At 37.2% G+C, this 23,228-nt stretch overlaps 1 protein-coding gene across 1 annotated transcript; it reads right to left on the bottom strand.

Annotated features, from left to right (window-relative positions):
* Positions 1 to 578: 578 nt before the first annotated feature.
* Positions 579 to 21,594, bottom strand: LOC121954138 (calpain-9-like). The gene is made up of 21 exons (XM_042501477.1): positions 21,358 to 21,594; positions 19,823 to 19,892; positions 19,620 to 19,738; positions 18,613 to 18,746; positions 18,331 to 18,505; positions 15,343 to 15,417; positions 15,046 to 15,131; positions 13,543 to 13,617; positions 11,350 to 11,510; positions 9,931 to 10,092; positions 8,079 to 8,086; positions 6,919 to 7,127; positions 6,732 to 6,771; positions 6,515 to 6,583; positions 5,449 to 5,506; positions 4,888 to 4,949; positions 3,584 to 3,652; positions 3,355 to 3,433; positions 1,040 to 1,156; positions 701 to 753; positions 579 to 605 (listed from the first exon to the last, which is right to left on the bottom strand). Exons 1-21 carry the CDS (start codon positions 21,592 to 21,594, stop codon positions 579 to 581), a joined length of 2,085 nt encoding a protein of 694 aa, XP_042357411.1.
* Positions 21,595 to 23,228: the final 1,634 nt, after the last annotated feature.

Here is a 23,228-nt window from a genome sequence, read left to right on the forward strand (position 1 = left end):
TTTGCACTAATGCATTGGCTTCAGTTTTCAATCCAAAAGTTACCTCTTAGTTCAGATTCTCTGTCCATTACAATAGAAAGAGCAAAACGACACATAATAAAGTATTCAAGTGGAAAAAATGCTTTGCTAATGATTTACAAAGTGATCTTAGAATAGAAATCCACCACTACAATACTATGTGCTTCATACATGATTGGATCTTGAGCTGGTTAAAATAGCGAATGTCATACCCTGAAATCTGGAATGAGTTGTGAGTGATAAGATAAGCCTTCATTATAATTCTACAACTAATTACAAAAAAAGTACCGTGACTCAGTCAATCATTTTAACATATAATACAGTTGCTCGGACTTCATGTTACAGGATTAGTTATGATTTGACATTAATGTGTGTTGCAATACGGTAGAGGTAAATGAGTTAAAAGAAAATGCCTGTTAGTTACAGTGCAGATTGTTGATTGGCACATTGACAGAGGAAAACATCTTTTATCTATTAATGCAGTTTGAAAAATGAAAAGAAAACACTTGAGATATTTACTCCAGTGTTATCTGGATGAATTGCCGGCTGTCTTCCTTGTTTTAGGTGTACATTGAAATGTACATCCACTGAAAGAAAAGAAGAGACAGGAATTAATTGCAGTATATATACAGTAATGCAAATTGTCAAAGAAAAAAAAACGTAGAAGAGTATGTTTTATTACCTCAGACTCTTTAAGATTCATGGATTTCCCATTAGACAGCTGTTTGAAGATTTCTAATAAGCAACACACACATTGTAAATATATTGTATAACTTTAAGCTGTACTTGCGATAAATGGTATACCTTTATTTGACCTATGCATCCTATGCATCCTATGCAATGAAATCTTTGAATCCTTCTAATATGAAAATATTTAATATAATCAAAAGGCAAAAGTGGTAGATAGTTACTTATACTTCTTTCATTGAGTGTCATCTGTTACAGTAATAACTTGATTGCCTCCTATCATGCCATCAAGGTATAAAAACTATTAGCATGTGTCCCACTTGACTTCACTTACTGTGCATGCAGTCCAAGCGAAGGATGAGACTGATGAAGCTCTCCAGCGTCATGTGTCCAGAGGAGGCACCATAGCGCAGAGCCATCAAGTTGAGCATGTTATCCATGACAGTGATTCCTGTTCAACAAACACACAGGAGGAGGTGGTTTTCATATTAAGCTACAAGTTTGTTAGTATTAACCCTTAAGGTCTGATTAAATATTATATGCACCCGTATCGCTCTGTGCACAAAATGCACTTTTTAAAATCAAGCTTTAAAAAATGTAAATTTTTATTATTAGTTTTTATTAATTTAAATTTAATAATATTATTTTCCACTGTCATTGAGTTATTTTTTTAATGAACACCAGTCCTAATCATACATAACAAATATTCATTTGTTTTCAGAATTGTATTCCTTAAAATGCTAGGTTTTTGTTACAATGCCACTATGTTTACATGGAAAAAAAACTACAAAAAAATGAATTGTTTTTAATATACAAGCAAAGTAGATTTTTTTTTTTTTTTTTTTTTTTTTTTTTTTTATTGTTACAGCCTGAAATTGTCAGTGATTTGCAGCAGCATTGATTGTGACATGCACCTAGTAGAAATAGCATGTACTTTCTCCAGGTGGTACAAATGACGTCATCAAGTGGAAAATAGAAAAAATTACAAATTTCAAGGCAAAAGGCCAGAATGACACCCAGAAATTGTTTTTATGCTTTGATGGCTGTGGGATCAAAAATTGCAGTTTCAATGGGTTTCAGTGGTCAGTTTTTTTTGCACTGAAGAGAATGAATGTAACAATTTTGTTTCCACATTGTATTTAAGACTAATTGTTGGAGTTGAGATGAAGTCACTCTTCTGCAGAAATGCCCTGAGCATATTTGCATAGTTAGACATATACACATCTGGAAGCTGCCCAGTGCATTCACAGTCTAATCTGCAGGCCACTGATTCTTATCTCAGTGGTGCTAAAGGAAAGAGCACGGCCTGCTTTCCTCTCACCCCACCCAGATTTAGACTGCCAGTCCAGAGATTGAAAAGACAACCTCCCGCCTCTGTAACCTTTAGGTCACCACTGCAAAGTGTCGAGCTCCAAGAAGAAACTTTACTTTAACAAGGACTTTGTTTGGGAGCACATGTCACGCAAAGAGTTCTTGCTCATGGCTTTGTATCGCTCCAACTAACCATTATTTAACTTATCAAACTGAACAAACATGGCATAATAGAAAGCGCCGGGGTAAATATTGTGGATTTCATACACATTCACCCCCCTCACGCCTCTCATTACCCCTTTCAGCAAACTAAACTCTTTATTTGTCCTTATTGGGACTCATTACACTCTACCATACGTAAATGCTTTAAAGCAACAGTTACTGATTTCAGCAGGGGGTCTGCAGAAACAGCCTGTGAATGTTTTCTGGCATATTATTATCATGGATATATTAAGAGACCTGGATTCAGCATTTTAGGCAGGGGCCTCTTTCATTCCTATGAAAGGTGCTCAGTGGTGCATGAAGCCTAAAACCTTCTATGTCCATGGTATGTAATAACCTGGATCTTATGGGTTTCATAGAGCATGTACACTAGAGACTTGCAGCTGCTGGGTGCAGCAATCGTGGCCGAGCAGCTACCTCCGCCTGCTAAATGGCTAACTTAGAGTTTAGCGCTCTGCTAACTTGAATAGGGACAAAATACCTAATCATGTGGCTCTTCTACATGTTCAAACTGTTATCAAAATAAATGGATTGAATCCTGGCAGTGTAACCAGTGATTTTGCATGTATTTTAATGCTCAAAAGACATATATCCAGTGATTCACAGACATCTATTTACCAGTGTATGTTAATGGACAATAGTCCTTTGGGCTCCTTGGCATTATGTGATGGACCTGGAAGGTGTAATTTCCATCTGAAAATTTAAAGTAAGCTTTGGCCAATTTAGTTTTTTTGGAATGCAAATAATAATAATAATAATAATAATAATAATAATAATAATAACAATTAGGATTCAGTTCAGATTGCGAAATTTCCACTTTGACGTTCTAATTTCTTGCTGTATCAGGCTCAGGTAAGCTGGTTCCGTCTGTGTAAGTATTTTGTGGAAGAGGTAGAGTTGTATGCACATTTACACAACCTTCGTTTCATCTAATATGACTTTGATGAAAATGTTCTTTGTGAGTGTGCGCACATTGGTCACATTATTCACCTGTTTCCCAGTTTTTGTTTGGCTCTGAGTTGTAAATGGCATTTAATAAATAATAATAATAATAATAAATAAATAATCATAAATAATTTAATAAATCAATCAAGGGAATGAATGTAACAGGTCTACCTGAAGCTATGAAAGCGTTCCTCAGCTCGCTCATTGACAGCGTTCCAGTTCGTGAAACATCAGTGCGAAAGAAAATGTCCTGTTAAACAAAGAGAACACCAACAATGATCAGGTCAGTCTTTGATATATTTAGATGCATATTTGTTCATGGTAGAATAAGGGAGCCGCTACACAGTTGTAAATATTACAAGTAATTTGAAATGTTTGTGCTGGACTGGGTGCCTCTTACCTTGTATGTGACGACCTTCCTCCACAAACGAAAAAATTCCTCACTGTTCAGCTTGCCAGTGATTGATGTCTAACTTAGCATTAAGGTATCAGAGCTGCACATGTTGTTTCATGTCTTAGCCTGACCTTTAAATCTGTTCTTTTGTGCTAAATAGACAAAATAGCTGGCAGGTTTTGGCACTGTTTTCATGTGAATAACTTAAATGGATTATGTAATTGCATTTACTGGGGGGATTTTCTTTGAAAGGGGACCTATAGAGACAGAACGCAATGCATCTGTCCTGAAGGTCACGCCCACCGTGGCGGAAACTATTGGCGCCACGGTATGCAAACAAAGGCTGAAAGACTGACAAAATAAAATAAATTTAGCACCTTATACGTACCAGAGAGGAAAAGTAAAAGTTTGTTTGATCAGAATTTCAGGTCAGAATCCTGCAGGATCATGGGCAGTTTTGAAGCTTTTGGTTTATAAGCTTTCATTGGTAATTTTTCCAGGGGGTGACAGATTATCTTGGCATTTTGCAGGTTATCCGCATCAACGTTTTATTTTAATGATCGCTGATAAAAATTAATTGATGAAAAAGTGTGCGTATACAACTCAACAAACAGCACAGTCTGCAATACATAGAAAGAAAGTGTCAGCATGGGAGGAACTTTTACTTTGTAAAACCTCAGGGAGCTATTTCTGTTTATTCATTTTTAATTGAAATTTTCACTGAACTTTAGAAAGAAAGTTGTAGGGAACTGCAACTGTATTTTATGTTTAAAGGTTCAGTTTTGATTAAACAATTGCTAAAGGCATTGAAACAAAGTTTTGTGTTGGAGTTTGCTACATTCTGAATTCTAAATATCCCCAGACATTTTTGTTGTTATTGTACATGGACATCAGTTCCAAATATTGGTTATCAGTCTCATTAAGTACTAATAATTGGTATTGGTATCGACCCAGAAAAACCAATATTGGTCAACCCCTTGCAGAAAGAGCTCCTACTCCGTTACAGTCAGTTTCCTGGCTGCAATGATTCCTAAGTGTGTTCTTAGAAAAGAAATGCCAATATTGTGCTGTGATTAGCTAACCCTTAAAATGGTGACATGGCGGGTACTGCACAGTTGGGACTAGGCATGCTTGGGAAAAAAATGTTGTGTGAGACTCTGAGGTATGAAGCTGGAAATTAGCGTAATCCCTCCCCTTTAACATTTAAGCAGCTTGAATAAAGGAAAGTGAAAATGTGAATACATGTATTCTTGTCATTGGTTAAGTTATATGGAATTGTAACAAATATCAAATGCATCACAGCAGGATACATCCATCAGAGCGACCATGCTGCGACAGGCATCAATGCTGAAGCCTCCAGATTTCAAGTCTCCTAAAAAATAAAAAGGAACAAAAATCAGTATTAGACATACTTTGGCTTTAGGTATACTGTAGGAATACTTAACCTTTGGCAGATTTCAGACAGAACAAAATCATTGTGCCAAAGGAAGTTAGCATAAAACAACTTAGCCAGCAGATTTTCGGATGTAATACAGCTTCATTTATACATTTTTCTATGTAAAAAGTCTCCCCCATGTTTAGTTGCTCCATGTGCACATTCCACAAGATTGGACAACAAAAACGCCTGAAATGAACTTTTCTGCCAATAATACAGTAAAATATCTATCCATCCAAGAGACACATTTCCTTACATTAGAGGTGTACACCATATACTACACAATACAGGCAAAAGACAAAATCATGCAGATATGATATGTAATTAACCCCTGCAATATAGCAGTGCACACATTTTAGATTTTTAGTGTATTTTAATGTTTTCTGGGCTATTATGCTATTTGTCAAGTCTGGTAATATTACTTTACAGTCCATACCTTTCAGGATGTTCTCATTTAGAAGCCTCTGGAGCTGCTCGGCATCCACTTCTTCATACTGGAAATTACATTGAAGTTAGATAAGATATACTGTGGTAAACTTTTTCTAAGCTTTCATTATTGAGTTTTCTCTCACCTACATGTCAACAGATAAAACAGAAATGCTCCCCACACCCACTCAGCAAAGACTGATAAGCCTACTTTATTTGGCTTATTTGCCAGTTGCTATGGTGGCAATTTATATATCTTTATGCTAACAGACAAAATCAGTGCAGACTACATAAGGCTATAACTATTTGCCTTCAGCAAGCTAATGTTGCTCTCTTTGCTCTTTGCTTTTGAGTGCTCTTGGAATGAGTCCTAACACCTGGAAATGAGTTACCAAGTAAGTTTGGTTTTATGACGAAAATACGTCAGTAAATCCCCCGCTCGTAGATTTTTACGTTTTTATGTGTCTTTGTTACTAGAGAACATCATTGCGCCAATCGCGGCTTTATAGTTTTGTTGTGGTAGTGATATCAAGACATGCGACCCTGGTGTAGTATGTTTATAGCCTAACATTAGCTTTTTACTTTTGCTGATTGCATTCAGCCTCAAAAAATCATAACCAAAGAGCTTATTTTTTGCTATAGTCCCAGTCCAATGGAAAGTGTGATAGACCTTTTAAGGAGAGAACCAGGGTGACGTCGGCCTACAGAAAAATATAATTCCTGCAACACTATTCAAGTCTTGTTTTTGTTCACCTGACAAACGGACGTCCAATGTTTACTCTCCTTTAAGGTCTTTTTTGTCTGTCAGCTGTTTGGTGCTGGGAACGTGGTCTGTTTAACCAAAACAATGAGCTAAAAAATACTAAAATGCTCCATAAAGCTCAGGGGAACTGCAGAGCCAGGTGATAATTATCTGTGACTTTGTTATAATGAATGACCCCTCTCACTTTATACAATTATTTAAGGCTTTATTCATATAAGAATTTTTATTACTACAGCTTTAAAATGTGTGCAAATTGATGGATTTTACTAAAGTCATAGTCAGTACTGCTAGTTAGCAAGTATACCAATATCACCTTGTCAGAGTATTGGCGGAAAACTGTTTTCTTGTTTTCATCATCCTGTGCATTTGTTGTCTTTTCGAGCTGGGAATTAAAAGAAGTGGAAGAGAAATTGAGTCATTTTATCCCAAAAGAAATGCATAATTCACCTAAAGTATTTAAGAACATAAACAACAGTGTCATATTTATATGAACTCCAATGATATTTTTAATATTATTAAATCTTGCACACCTTTTCCAATGGCTCAAGTTTATGGTCACCGGAATTCTCACTGTCGGGAAAGACCAATGGGATTTTTTTTTTTTTTTAATGTAAAACACCAGTAATGTGTGACATATGGTACGCAGATTATTTTGGGGTGATTTTGCATCATGGTGTGTGTCATACAAACAGTGGGTAGTGGAGAGAGTTAGCATACTAGCCGTGAGTTTCGGCCTTGGAGATAATGGTGAGGACGAAGGAGGATGACTGGTTGGGATCGTAGGTGGACGGCACAATCAGGTATTCACCAGGCTTCAGCATCAGGAACTCCATTACCTCACGTGAGTTTATGAATTTCTCACTGTGGGCGACAGGTGCATGGCTGCTGAAGAAAGACTCTGGGAACTTCCCTTTGTGGGATTTGTACTGTCATGATAAATAAATATATTTTAGTTCTATGCAGTTTATATATTTAAACTTAGCTTCACAATGTGGGTAGAGTCATATTTTTAGATTAGGGTAGAATTGTATCTTACTTGTTCAGCCAACTTGAGTGAAATCAGTGGAAGATGAATTCATGTTGGAGAAAAAAGCAATTAATTCAGTTAATGGGTGTCAAAGTTACACATAAAATAATGTGTTACTATCATATGCATATATTCAGTCCCTGGAAAAGGAAACTGACGGAGATTTATCCCTGCCTTAGTGGCCAACTGTTGTCTAACCTAGAAGTTGTGTGGACTTTGATTGTGGTAGTCCATTTACTGTATACACATTTGATTTACTGTGGCCCTTCTCTGACTCCTCAGAATGTGGTTTCTTGAAAAACCTGAGCTGTTTTGTCAGTGGTCGAATGCTAAAAGCCTTGTTAATCTGATTTAGTCACGAGGTGGGTTTCCATTACAGATCTGTGCAAAACTTACGCAATATTTTCAAAATGTTGATAAAACACAGTTGCGAGATGACGCATTTCCATTAAGTGATGTTATGCGACTTTTCTCTCGCAATAACATTCCAAGAAGCATAGCGATGGGTGTTCAAAAGATGAGCAGGTTTTTTCCATTGCAGCCACTAGCCGTTGTTATTTCCAATCCAAGGTTTCGTAGGTGTATTATGTGAGCAATAAAGGAAAGGCATTAGTTCAGTTGGGATAAGATCCTTGAAAGACAGCACAGACATTTAGATATTCGCTGTATGGAACAATTGATAATATATGCAATAATATGTAGTAGTGAAATTAGTTAAAATATTTCTCCGTCCACGTTTTGATGAATATAATAGCCGTACAGATCTGCGCTGTCAAAAATGCTACCTCCTTTTAAAGGCCCAATATTATGATCTCCTCCACTGTTGCCGTTTTTGTTTGAAACTTTTGACTCTGCCCTCTTGTGCCATCTACAGGCTGTATCTGTGCCAACATAAAGGATGCATGGAACTATGAGGACATTGACATTTACAGTGATTGAAACGATCCCATCTATTTTCCTACATAAAAGGAGTATAATTAAGCCTTTAGCTGGGTGAGCAGTGTCCGACTTTCACAGAAAAGTCAACTGGTTTCCCACGCGCACCCCCAACATGCATCAAGATTTTAATCAATGTGTCTTTATTAACAGGCTATGTACCACAATCAGCTTTAAAGCAGCTGTCATTAGACCCCTTCTAAAGAAGCCCTCTCTCGATCCAGAGGTTTTAGTTAACTATTGACCGATATCTAATCTCCCCTTTATATCTAAAATCCTTGAGAAAGTGCTTTCTCCAAAACAACAGTTTATTCGAGGACTTTCATTCAGGTTTCAGAGTTCATCATAGTACAGAGATGCCGCTAGTAAAAATTAATAACAACTTATTGATTCCCTCTAATAAAGGCCTGGTCTCTGTCTTAATCCTATTAGATCTCAGTGCCACATTTGACACTATTGACCATCAAATCTTACTGCACAGACTGAAACACTTAATTGGCCTTCAAGTAACGGCACTAAGCTGGTTTAAATCTTACTTATCAGATTGTTCCCAGTTTGTTCATATCAATGATCAATCCTTTGTGCATACTAAGGTCTGCTTTGGAGTGCCACATGGTTCTGTCCTTGGACCAATCCTTTTTACTTTCTATGTTTCCCCTAGGCAACATAATCACAAATCTCTCATTAAATTTCCATTGTTATACTGATGATATGCAACTATATCTATCTATGAAACCAATCAGCTATCTAGACTTTAAACTTGTCTTAAGGACATAAAAGCCTGGATGAGCCGTAATTTCTTGATGTTGAATTCAGACAAAGCTGAAGTTATTGTTCTTGGCCCCAAACACTTCAGAAACCTCTTTTCTGAGGATGTAATTACTCTAGATGGCATTACCTTGGCCTCTAGCACAACTGTCAGGAGCCTCTGACTTTTATTTGATCAAGATCTATCTTTTGCCTCCCATATAAAACAAACTTCTCGGACTGCTTTCTCTCACTTGCATTACATGGACATATCCTGTCCCAAACAGATACTGAAAAATTAGTACATGCTTTTGTCACTTCTAGGCTGGATTACTGTAACTCCCTATTATTCACTTGCCCCAACAAATCTCTTGTGTATCTCCAACTGGTGTAGAACGCTGCTGCACTTGTTTTAACAGGAACTGTTTTAGCTTCTCTGCACTGGCTCCCTGTAAAATCCAGGATTGAATTTAAAATCCTCCTCCTACATATAAATGGTCAGGCTCCATCTTAACTGTATCTTAAGATCACTGCGCTCTGAAAACGCAGGGTTAATTGTGGTTCCCATAGTTTCCAAAAGTAGGATGGGAGCCAGAGCCTTCAGCTACCACACTTCTCTTTTATGGAACCATCTTCCAGTTTTGGTCAGGGAGGCAGACACCGTCTACTGCCATTATGAGCCATGCCTCCACTATCAATATACGCATGGGACTCTTATAAACACCCACATTACCATAGAGTGCATTTAGTAATTTTACACCTATCGTTATTGTATTATGACATGCGCCTGTTTCCACTATTGCTATACATCTCTTCCCCTCTTTCTTTCTCTTTCTGTTTTGCCATGACTGTGTTTCATAACTTTTGAATGTCAGCTTCACTAATGGAGCTGCAATAAAGTAGGAAGCAGTTTATACCAGTGTTACACTGAAAGTGTATGTGTATCATATATGTCTTCTGTATGCATGACATATGCATAATAGTCCTCATACTGTGGCAAACACAAATGAGGATAATACTTACCTCAAATATATAGAGTCCAATATGGAGATTTTTTGCCAGGTGTCTGTGCCTTTTGTCTGACTTTTGCATGAGAGATATCAGCACATTTTTCTCACCATCTTTCTCTGAATATTCACGGTCAATCTTGACCCGATACTGTGGATTAGTCCAGAAACTGTCTGAAAGACAAACAGAGACATAAAAAATCATTAGCATTGTATCATTTTGCAGAGAATCGGGTTAGTGTTTTGAGTGATATGGTCTGATTAAAACGAGATGTTATTGGGTCTTACTGTTGAACTAAGATTTTAAATTTAAGATTTAAGTTAAGCGTCTGTGTCTTCAAAATAGAATTAATCAATTCAAAAAGAAGGCCTTAATTGTTCTTAAAATGTCTTAAATTAATTATTTATTAGTCTTAAAAGTGCAAAGACATAATACCACTTGCATTGCTGTCACCCCCCCCCCCCCCCCCCCCCCCAAAAAAAAGTTTGGCTATAGTGAAAGAGTTAAAGTTACATAAACATTTTGACGCAATTCTTTTTTATTGTAAATTTAATGGCATAATGTTCATCGCTGGTGTGAGATAATAAAGGTCTTGTGTAAAACTTTGTTACAGTAAAGTCTAGTCTTATCTCAAGCACTTTACACTGTTTGCTTTGCTTTTGTGGCATCAGCTTCTCTTTCCCAGTAACATGGAAAGGGTGTACATTTGAAGCGGGAAAGTAACACATTGTATTGCTTGACGTCTGTTGCTTTTGACCACTTTGTGCCTGAATTTTAACAAATACCTGACCAATACCAATACCTGATCAGCTGGGATTGGCTCCAGCCCCCCCCCCCCCCCGCAACCCTTACGAGGACATTCGGTTATGGAAAATTAATGAATATGAGAGTCTTACTGTGCCAGCTGTGTGATGATCTTTCTACCTGTCCTGGTGATACCCCACCCCTAGACTAGTGTCAGTTGGGGCTTCAGCCCAAGTAGTATGTAAACAATGAAGCCAATGCGGGGGTGCCAAAAACTGCAGTTCCTCTGGTGGCCACTTAAGGCTGGCTCCAGAAGCAGGTAAAGTCCCCGAAGACCCCCAGGTTAAAATGCCCGACTTTACAGCAGACGTAAACGTCTACATCCTGATACAAAACCAGTTTTGGTCTCTTTAGCTAATTTCAACATTCATTGCATCTGTCCTCAGCTGAAACCTTTCTAAATTTGAATAAAGTTTAAAGCCACACATACTATTTAAAGGCAGGGCCGCTTGAGTGAGAGTCTGTCTGAGAGGCGTTTCTACAGTCTATGAGTCTGATCCACCCCTCACCTCTGCATAGCTCTAAACTTTTTGTCCAAATCTGGTCACTTGTGGCTCCAAAAAAAAACAAGATGGCGTGACAACATCGGACCTTAGTAAATTTAGGTCCACATATCCTGATAGTACCTTTGTTATTTTTGCATCCTCCAGCAGTTGTCCCTGCAACCCATCTGCCTTCATACATGGAGGTCTTCCAGCAATGAGAGGAGTGTGCATCAAGAAAGTCAGGATAAAGGGAGCAGATGTCAAGATTTGTGTAAAACTTACACAAGTCTTCCAGAGTCATCCTGTTGAAAAAAGAGATTCATTTTGAATAAGTCTTCCTCTGGATGTGATGCTGTTACGATGAAACTCCGGCCCTTAGAAATGCAACAAAAGATCCATAAGGAGTCATAAATTCCTTTTTTATCATTTGTGTTGAGAAGTACTTTATTAATCTCTCTTTGGGAAGTTCCATTTTCAACAGGGTGTATGCAGGTCCTTATAAAATGTCTTTAATCCAATTTTAAATATTAGGCCTTAAAAGTTATTAACCCTCTGAAACCTGGAGCAACATCACTTTTCTTGTGCTGCTTTCAGATGCCTTTCACAACTATTTGAACCTTTGGACCCTGAGCATATTTGTGCGATTTCTTTTTTTTAAAAAAAATGGGTAATAAGGCAATGAGCAACTTGGTGAGAAATGTTCCAAGAAATAAGCAGATTCACAAAACTATTTGTAAAAAGTTAGGGGAAATTGTCTGGGGGAAAAACAATGTCAATAAGTATCACAATTATTTATTTAAAATTATGTCACAAAATTATTATAATTTTAAACATTTTCAGGTTATTTCCTTGTTTGTCTGTTTTTTACTTTCTTTAACTTCTATTTTTGTATATTTTTTAAACTAATTTTTAGATATGTTTTGCGCACTTTTTAATAACTTACCTTCTGGCTAATTTTGGGGTAATATCTTCTTTTGTTGCTCATTGCCCTTTTCCTATGCTTTTGACAGAAACAAGGTCGATTTGCTCAGGTTTCAAAGGGTTCATTAGACTCAAATTTGAATTTGGGAGGTCTGTCCACCAATATTTTATCTAATTTGATATGATGTTATATATCTTTCAATCTACCACTGAATCCCACAGTCTTATACTATATTTGCTCTTAAAACCTTATCTTTGCATAAAACCTACCTCTACATGGGACAACACATACACTAATAACCTTTACACTTACATTCAGTGCTTGAATAAGAACAAGGTTATTCTCCCAGAAATCAGACTTAAATTTGAAGGCATTCGAGGCATTTGGAAGCATGTTGTTACACATGTTCTGAGGCTTAGACTCAGTGCCTGTCAATTTTCTACTCAACACATACTGTAATTTAGTTTAGGTGGCATTTTCTTTGAATGCTATGCCTATGTCGCCTTAAGGCAGGGCTTTATAGCGGATTACTTCACTGTAACTCGCAAAACCAGTTAAGAATAACTAGAGGGATGTTTTAAGAGGGCAATTTTCACAGGCTTCTCATGTATATTTTTTAAACTAATTTTTAGATAAGGTTTGCGCACTTTTTAATAACTTACCTTCTGGCTAATTTTGGGGTAATATCTTCTTTTGTTGCTCATTGCCCTTTTCCTATGCTTTCTGACAGAAACAAGGTCGATTTGCTCAGGTTTCAAAGGGTTCATTAGACTCAAATTTGAATTTGGGAGGTCTGTCCACCAATATTTTATCTAATTTGATATGATGTTATATATCTTTCAATCTACCACTGAATTCCCACAGTCTTATACTATATTTGCTCTAAAAACCTTATCTTTGCATAAAACCTACCTCTACATGGGACGACACATACACTAATAACCTTTACACTTACATTCAGTGCTTGAATAAGAACAAGGTTATTCTCCCAGAAATCAGACTTAAATTTGGTTAATGGATATCTTGAAAAGGTTTAAAAAAGCATTCGATTTAAGTTTCTAATACCTGTAGACACCTTGTTAAAGAGAAGCACATGAAATCTTGCATTTGAAATCTTTAATTTGTGCCTGAAAGTATGTGACCTTGAATTACACTTAAATCACAAATATATACAGCCACCCCAGTGAAAATGATTTCATTGTAAAATGTGTCTCAATTTCTTGAATGTTCAAATATGCAATATCTTATATCTTATAATGCTGCATTTGTAGTACTTTTTAATTTGTTACCATAAAGCAAAGTTGTGAATACCTTATGTTTTGAGTATACACTGATTTGTAGTTATTCGTGTAATTGCTACCATGTAGGTATGATGCAATGAAAAGATGATAGATTTGATTGAAATTGCTTACCAAAACTCTCCATCATCAGCCACTGCAAGGCACATGTCACGATCTTGGGCGCTCACAGTTTGCCACAGGGGTGACCTTGAAGACGTTTTGTTAAGTAAGAGGGGAAAGAAAATCAGCAGTTGCTTCGAGGCATTTGGAAGCATGTTGTTACACATGTTCTGAGGCTTAGACTCGGTGCCTGTCAATTTTCTACTCAACACATACTGTAATTTAGTTTAGGTGGTATTTTCTTTGAATGCTATGCCTATGTCGCCTTAAGGCAGGGCTTTATAGCGGATTACTTCACTGTAACTCGCAAAACCAGTTAAGAATAACTAGAGGGATGTTTTAAGAGGGCAATTTTCACAGGCTTCTCATGCTCGTTTCCAAATGACCTTTGAAAGCATTTATATGTTACTTAGAGGAATGTAGCGTACTGTAAACTTAACCTTTATTCGTTTCTGTAACACCTTTCATTCAAAACTACAAAAAACAGAGTTCTTAACAATACAACGAAAATACAAACATTCAATAAAAACACAACAAAACTAGGAAAATACAGCAATACAAGGATAAAAGGCAGCATGAGAAAAAAAGTAAATATTGACAAAGTATTAGAGGAGAGAATGCTAAGCTAAAATGGTAAGTTTTAGGTTCATTTTAAAGGTAATTACAGATTGTGATGCCCTCAGCTCTTCTGGCAGACTATTCCAGAAGTGAGATCCATGACACTTATTGCCACCCCCTTGGTTGTACTTTGTCACTTTGTCCTTATCCACCCAACTAAAAGGCTAGTGTCTGAAGACCTAAGTAGTAGAGGTCTGGAAGTATGCCAACTTTTTTTTTGCGAAGAGGTTTTATGTGATGCCAGGGTTAATAATTTATTGCAGTGTCACTTTCTGGGCCTTTGAACTGTTAATAAAATATGTTGTCTTTGTTGATGCAATCAGTGCATTGAACTAATTTAAAAGTATGGCTGATGTCATTTGGTATAAAGATATGTATGCCTATAGTTTTATATCATCAACATATAATATAAGTTCAGTGTTCTCTGATGGTATTTTCCAATGGCAGCATATGAAGATTAAGTCTGAGGAAGAGTGTTTTGGCTCAAAATATCACTTATTTTTGCAGAATAAAATCCTTTAAGGGGAGCTCTCCAGTGTGCGTACCTCTATTTTTTCACATTTTGGTTTATCTTAGATCCAGCACCTGCCATGTCTTTTTTTGAATCTCTTAGCATATGAAGAGTAAACAACATACTGAGGAACCTCATGTTATGTTAGTACAAACCACTTAAGTGAATAAATGTTTTGTTAAAAGCCCTTGACCCTTGGCTGTTACCAACTGGTTAGGTTTAAGCTCAAATCTGATGTGAAAGGTGGTATGTAAAAAGTGGTATGTCAAAGTGGTGTATGATAATAGGTACATCTTCACTTATTTTGTCATTAGAAAATAATACTAATATTTCTGCCAGCTAGTCATGTCTCTGTGAAACAGTCACTGAGTGGGAGTGGTTCTTACCGATCACTCCAGCCTCCGTTCCACTCTACTTTGCCCCAGGGGTTCCACAAGCGCACCAGGTTTACTATTTTCCCTCGGCTCATCATCTGACAAGCAGTCATTGGAGACAGCGCCATAGTTATGTACCGTCAATATAAACATGCAATAAATTATTCTATACATCATTTCTAAAGATATGGTTTAGTAAGAGCTTCAAACATCACTTGCTGTTAGTAATAAAATCATTTTGACTACTACTGGACAAGTTATGTTGTTATTTCCAATTTCAAGTGCAATTTCTTAAGTGTAATTCTTTACCTGTTTCACACCCGTGATCGTGTAGGCGTGGCCTTGGATCAGTCCATTAGGCGAGGGTCTGTTGGAAGGTGTCTCCTGTAAGCCAAAAACTTTAATAATTAACAGTAGTTGACTGACCTTCACAGTAAAAAAAAAAAATGCAGCAGAATATGTGTTGCAGACATATCTCATGTGAAGACCTGTCCAAAAGAAACTTAATTGCAGTGAATTGCTGCAACAGTAGTCAATAAAAAATCTTCATGTGCTGGAACAAGGGATGAAAATGAATGGTTAGACTCTGGGGTAGCTTAAAGCTATATTTTAACATTTAGGGAAACACTTTTTCACTTTAGAGTTAGAGAGGGAATTTTAGTCTGCTATGTTGTCTGTACAGTACATGTGAACAGCTAACAGTAGCTGAGCATAAAGACCGGCAACAGACTGAAGGTATTGCTGTGTCAAAGCTGGAGGTCAGAGTTTCCCAGTTGAAATCTGCGTTCGAGGTGCGCAATGCCAAATGCCAAAAAAAAACAAAACATGGCTGACCTTGACAAACTGATGTTTCTTTGGTAGGTGTACTCAAAATTAAACTCTGTGCAGTACCGCGTCCTTGCATATAAACAAAATATTGTTTAACCCTAACCAGCTACCGAATAACATTGGTGACATATTTTTGCATCAATTTATATACAGAACAGCTTTTACTATATGATAGTATTTATTATTTTAATTACTTACAGGCAAATATAGCCTGCCTTGCATTGCCTTAACTTGATGGTTTGCCATTTACACTGTGCACTTTCATGGGTGCTGCGAGTGTTGTGTGATGTCAGAAAACTGCTTCTTTATGAAGTCAGGGAAGATGGACTTGCGCCAAGTTTACAAGTTGGAGCTCTAACTGTACATGGTCTTCTACTGTGTTTTTGTTAGTGGGGGGTCAGAAATTTAGGAATTCCAAGTTGACAAGAAAATGGTTGGACAGCAAAATGGTGCCAATTCGATTGAATAAAAAAAACTAAGAGCATAAGTCAAATAAGGTTTTCAGCTCCTGGGTTTGCTTTCACCTTTACATGCTCAGTCATTTTTCCAGTTGGCACCACCTGTTCAGTCCAGAGACTTTACATTGGGATGATGCTGTGCAAATGCATTTGTCTTATAGGCTCTGCAAAAGTGTTTTGAACATTAAACCTCCATGGTTTAAAAAAGAAATCCCGATGCAGATTATTAAGGTGTTCTTTAACAGATGTACAGGCACTGAAGGAAAATTTCGATCTGCAAGACGATCATGTGACTGTAGTGGGTAGCTGAGCTAGTGCTACCACTAGCTTGTTTACACACTTATCTGGCTGTGGGCTTGACCATATTGTTTTGTGAGGTTTTATTCAACTGAAGTTGACAATGGATCTATTTCAGTAGAAAATGATCAGTGAAAATTGCATTTATCGTCTCAGTTTGTCATATCTTATTAAAGCCAGACCCAAGCTAGCTGTTTCCTTTTGTTTTCAGGCTTTGTGCTGAGGTTTGCTAACTAGCTGCTGGCTGTAGCTTTATATTTAGTCTCGATGAAATGGCATTTCGAGAGGAGCTCAGTGGCGTGACATACTTTCCTGTGAAACAGGAGAAGCATGTAGGATACAATGTTGGTAGGTATTAATTTGATCATTGACAAGTGGGTGTGCCATAACAGCGAGGCCGCGACTGTGTGAGGCAGACAGGATTGTATCCTTCAGTGAGAGAGAGGCAAAGTCCATGGTATGCTCTATGTAATGGTAGTTGCTAAATCGGTCAACTGTAAAATGCCTTGCCCATTCCTGTCACAGATATCAGTTTCCTCAGAGTGAATAATTTTTTGCCAGATGGCCTGTTAACATGGTATTATGAGGAAATTAAGAAACATTGACATAGCATACTGTTGCTAGCTAGCTAACTCAATCTTAGCTCTGTGCGGCTAAAAGTTGCAGAGTACCTTGCCCACAATCTCTACCTGGCATTGATACCAGTCTCCTCAGAGTGAATGAATTTTATCCAGGGGGCCTGTAACCATGGTATTTTGAGGAAACAAAGACACTTTGTCATAGCATACTGTGGCTTACTAGGCCTAGATAATGTAGTCTTATAGGCAGATATCTTTATGTTATTGTTTTTACATTGTTTGGTACTAGCTTACAAAATCACATTTCATATCTTGTTGCACAGAAAGAAAACATGAATGGAATTTGATGTAACAATATAAGAAAACTGATTTATTTTTCTGGCAAATATAAAAATGGTGCACAATATGGCCAGGGATGTGAAAGGTTTAAGAAAGCATTTTTTTCATTTCATCTCGACATGTCATTACTATATTGTGATGGTAGTGATTTTATAATCTTAACATTAAGCAAGAAAGCATCTGGCATATTTCTTAAAATGTCAAACTACTCCTTTAAGCAACAGGTCAAGTAAAACCCTTTGGGTATAATAGAGTTAATTAAGAGAAGGCTTTTTTTAAATAATTTTTTGAAGAAGACATGGGTTGCACCAATCCATCACTTTGGCATTTCTTTCTTTATGCCCCATAATTTCAGTGCCTGAACTATTCATCATGACAGTAGTTGTGGTATTGTAGTGGAATGTATTTTTGTAACAACGTAGGCAGGAACAGTTTGAACCCATCATTGTTTCTCTAGCCCAGCCAAAATTTGTATGTGGGGCCTATGCTGGTAGTAAATTGGCCTAAAAAATGGGCCCTATATAGGATTGTCCAGGGGTTTCATAATGGTTCCATGCCCATTGTCCACATGGGCCTGTGGGCCCATAATAAGAAGCCCATTTTGGGCCAATACCTACTTGGTGCCCAAGTAGCCCCAGCACAATCAATGTGGTAAATCTACCCAAGCTTAAATTTCAAACTGTCTAAACCGAAGTTTAGCTTTGCTTTCAGTCATCTCTCCAAGTTGTCCATGCAGTTAACACAACAGATGAAAAATAACCAGCTAGTGTTGGTTTGGTGTCATATGTTGATCTTACCCCTGCAGGTGTAACACAGCTCATCAGTGACTTGGATTGGCCAGCTCTGCACATCAGCTCCCACAGGTTTGCAAGGGGATTTGACAGCTGGATAGACATGTGAACACCACCAGTGAAGTCCATCATAGCCTCAGCAGGAGTTCCACAACTCATATCGGTGTACGAACCACACACTCTGACAGAGGTAGATGTGATATTATTACAGATACTCCAGATATAAGACCAAACTGTACTAAGGAAACACATTTATGTCTGAGAAACAATGTACTTTTCTTTCCATACTTGGCATAAGCTTTCTCCAGCAAAGCAGGCCAGAACTCATTTTGGTTTTTGGCGTGAACAAAAATTGGTCTCTCATTGAGTGTTGGTAGCTTGTCATCAATGATGACATCCACCCATCTTCCAAATCTCCAGAACTAAATGGTGAAAAAAGAAGGAAATATAAAAGCTTTATTTAAAATGAGATTCATTTATTACCAAGTAACTGCTGAAAGTAAAACATGGCACTGTACTGTATGTGCCATGACTGAAGTTCTGTGTTAGTGTGTGGTCAGTTATTTTAAAATATTGCTTTTTCACAGTTATTCATCAACTGATTATATTTCCAAAAATGTAAAGTGCAGCCTTCAAAAGTTTGGAGAATGATTTAACTCACTCAGCCTAGTGCCTTCGATTTTAATCTGCAGTCCATTCTCAATCCAACTTGTCAAATACTGCTGCCTGCTCAGAATTTTCAGTTGGTCAGCCTAGCATCACCTGCCGCCGAAGTATCATACGCCGCTAAACAGCATCAGTTTCAAACGCTGCTAGTAACAATGTAATTTAATGACTTGGAACGTCCATAAGGCAGGGTAGAGGCGGTGGACTGGTCCAACAAATCCCAGACTTTCAGCCAGGAGCCCGCCATTCGTTTTCTAAGAATGTTGAGCCAAACCATGATGTTTTTTTCTAAACCTAATCATGTGCTTTGGTTGCCTAACCAAATAAATAAACGTAAATACGGAGTGTTTTACTGACGTTGTTAGATGCATACAGTTTTTTTCAGAATAAACTAACAAGCAGAAGCTGCACATTTCCTGTGTATTTTAAAAAGGCAATGCATTTAACAGGTATAAACTGGCATGCTGTCCCAGAACATCAACAACGAAGACAGGAGGATATCTAGCATAATATGTAGATGAGAATTGCACTGACCAAGCAGCAGTATTTGATGAGTTGGGATGAGAGTGTGTTGAAGTATGTACATCTAAAAAAAAAAAACAACAAAAAAACAGTTGTGCTGTTTTTACCCTAAAGTGGAACAGTCCACAGTATTTCTCGTCAAAGGTTTGCTCAAGAGGGACAACTTGCCCAAAGACGTCTTTCTGAAATGTCAGAGCTCCAATAGATGCGAGAAACCAGCAGTTTCCTGTGACAAAGTGATCAGAAAGTTATTAGAAAGACAAGACGGCACACAATAAGAAAAAAATTAGGAATAAATACACTTTCCTACCAAGTATTCCTTGACCAAAGTCAAACCTGGAGATCCCGTCAAGTACGAAGGCTGGATAAGGAGCAATTTTCTGAAACACAGAGAATATTACCAGGTCAAAAACGACAAATTAAATCTTGGGTGTCCACTGTGCTAATTTTATATATCTTTTGTGCTGCCGGGTCAAAGTTGTGTGTAGAGCATCCATATTTTCACAGACATGAATGTTAACTGTAACTAAAACTTGACCTGTTTGCAGAAGCATACAACCCAAGGTGGTGCCTCTGGTTTTAAGTCTCTCTTAGTACAATACAATTACTAATGACTCTTGATTTGCATAAATACATGTGTGTTTGTATGTAGATAGACATGAAAGAGAATCTGACCTATTATTTGATACTGGAAAAAGTGCACACATATCAATACAGAATGACAGAATGGTGATGTCAGCCTCCGAATATGAGATTAGATTGTTTTTTACCCCATCATTTTCAACTAAAAGGGCACTCAACCCCAATATTTTTGTATGGTCCCCAAGCAGTTTAGAAAGGTGTATTTACAGCGGTCATGTTAGTTTTTGACTTCTGTGTTTTACCCAGAAATTAGTCCTAAAACTGGGAAATAAATACGTTCACTTTTTATTTCTGACGATTGCGTTTAGTTTTCAAAAACCCTAAACGTGGTGCTCATTTGTGAAGATATATATAATATCTCACTGAACAAAACCTGTTAGTATCATAAACGTTTGTCTGTCACCAAGCTTATTTTCTGCAATAATTCAAAATCCTATGAAAAAATCCCATAGGCTTTTTGGCATGGGTACCAGGCCAATGCTAAGTTCCACATCAGGCTTCTATTCAAGTAACAAATCTTCCTGTAAAATTCTGGTTAACTACTTGCAGGTGTAGTTGGCAGCATAACACTGCTACTTTACAGTGTTGCTACTTTATTTACTTCAACAGTATATTAAATTAATCAATGAATATATTAAATTAATTACAGTATTCCACAGTAGAATGTGAGGGTTGCAGTGTAATACTGTAACTAACCTGCATGCGGTTTCCCTCCACTAGGCTCACTTTGGTAAAATACCTCATAATGAAAAACCGCAGCCTACTGTTAATGTTTACTGTTGTTAAAGCTTTTAAAAGTATGAAGATTTGCCATGTTTTACTGTATTTTGTAAAAATGGTGCATGACTGTTGGAATTTGGTTGTGTTTGTATAGCAATATGTATACCCTCAACCAGCAGCTATTGCATGCATTTCAAAAATGTGAAAACAAACAAATAGCTGCACGTGTTGTTGCGGCCAGAGTCAGTTGCCTAACAAACTCGTATTTGGACTGTGGGAGGCAACACATGAAGAACACACAAATGTCACTCTAACCTGTCTGTTAGGTTGAGTTTGATCACAGAACCTCATTGTGAGTTAAAATGTGCGACGCACTTAATCACTCAAAGATGATAGGTCTGAAATGATTGAGCTTCCTGCCAGTGACACAGTACAATAAGATCCACTCTTGATTAGACATTTATTTGTGATAGAGGCTCTCACCGCTGGTCTCAGCCACACCACCTTGGCCAGGTCATGAGGTTTCAGTATCCCTTCACCAATAGACTGCCTGTCAGGGGGGAACGTGTCGTCGATGTACCTCACTCCTCGGGCAAGACAGTACTGTTTCAGCTGTTGGTAGTCTTGGTTGAACAGCCTGTCAGGGTTGGCGATGCTCCCATAACCGCTTTGCTTCTGACGAGCCTCTATGATGTTCAGACACACTCCTGGAGGAGGCATTGCTGCAGTGTTTGGGCTCTGTTGAGGAATTAGATCCAGAAGCATTTTTAACAGTAATTTTTGAGTACAAATGTAAGAGATGCAGACAAATTATAGGAGAAACCAAAATACAATAAAAGGTTATGGTCTACTAGAAGCAGCCAGAGCAGCTGTCATGCTCATAGATTTTGCAAGTCTTGAGATAGATCTCTGCTTTAAAGGATGAACGCAGTTCTATCAAAAGAGATTGCTCTCAAAGGTGTCCACAAATCTCTTAAAGTTGTTTAGTCAGGTTGTGATCAGAGCCTGTTTAATCAACACATAGGCTCTATATAAGAGGTAGTAAGGAGCTGATCACATGACAAATACATGCTTAAAGCAGGAATAATAAGGTTTTTTTTGGGTTGTTGTCTTTTTTTGCAAAAACGTATTACTTTTTAAAAAAGTTTGTTTTATTTGTGGTAATCCCTAACAAATTCTGCTGTTAGATCGAATACAACATCTACAAGGGGGTCGGCTGTGGCTCAGGAGATAGAGCGGGGTTGTCCATTCACAGGAAGGTTGGCAGTTCAATCCTCGGCTTCTCCAAACTGAGTAGCAGGTGGCACCTTGTATGGTAGCCTCGGGCCAAGTAGTATGAAAGTGCTTTGAGTGGTTGAATGACTAGAAGTATGTAATACAAGCGCAAATCCTTTTCCAAGTGACGGCACTGCAGATGCAGGGAAAGTGATTATGTTTGCTCTATTATCAATTTACCTCTAATACTTAGAAGTAAACTGATTTAACATCCAATCAAATCTACAAATAAAAGACAGATAAAAAACTAAGACAGATAAAATGCTTATTTATGTCTTATTTGGTAATACATATTATGATTAACATTTTTCATAAAAAACAATAAAATCTCTCTGATGGTATGGGATAACTTGTTTTTGTCCAGCAGCCATCTAGGATTTTTTCTTGAAAAAAGAGATCACTGAGGCTCTTTTAAGTATAGGAGCGTTTTTAAATCAAAATAAATTACATAATTAGCTTTCATTTGTAAGTTGTCTAGTAGAGATTATTGTGGTTTTTTTCACATAGGTCTAAGATTTCACTTTTGACATTAAGCCTTGTATGGAAGCATCTCTTTATATATATATATATATATATATACATATACAAGTCAAGGAAATATGACCTTATATATATTAGTCATATTATCCTTGACTTGTATATTATATACTATAGCATGTACTCATATGGCTGATATATACATAGATAATATTGTTTATATCTCATATACTTGACATATATATAGATCATACATATGATAATCATATTAACATGCTGTACAAGTCAAGGAAATATGACCTATATATATAGGTCATATTTCCTTGACTTGTATTTCTTCTACTAAAGCATGTACTCAGATGGCACTCAGGTGGACTGGATTTACTCAGATGAGACATATTTAATCAGCTCAACTTACATGCTGTCACCAAAGCAAAGGGGTACATACGAAATACTGAAATATTCTGAAATGTATGTACCTTTATCAGATATTAACTTTTCACTCCAATGGTTAAGTTGATATAATCATTTGCAATTAAAAAAAAAAAAAGAAAAAATAAAGTGTCTTGGCTGGCAGTACATATACAGTACTGTATATTATG

The sequence above is a fragment of the Plectropomus leopardus genome, chromosome 14 (genome assembly GCF_008729295.1).
Source record: "Plectropomus leopardus isolate mb chromosome 14, YSFRI_Pleo_2.0, whole genome shotgun sequence".
NCBI classification, from domain to species: domain Eukaryota; kingdom Metazoa; phylum Chordata; class Actinopteri; order Perciformes; family Serranidae; genus Plectropomus; species Plectropomus leopardus.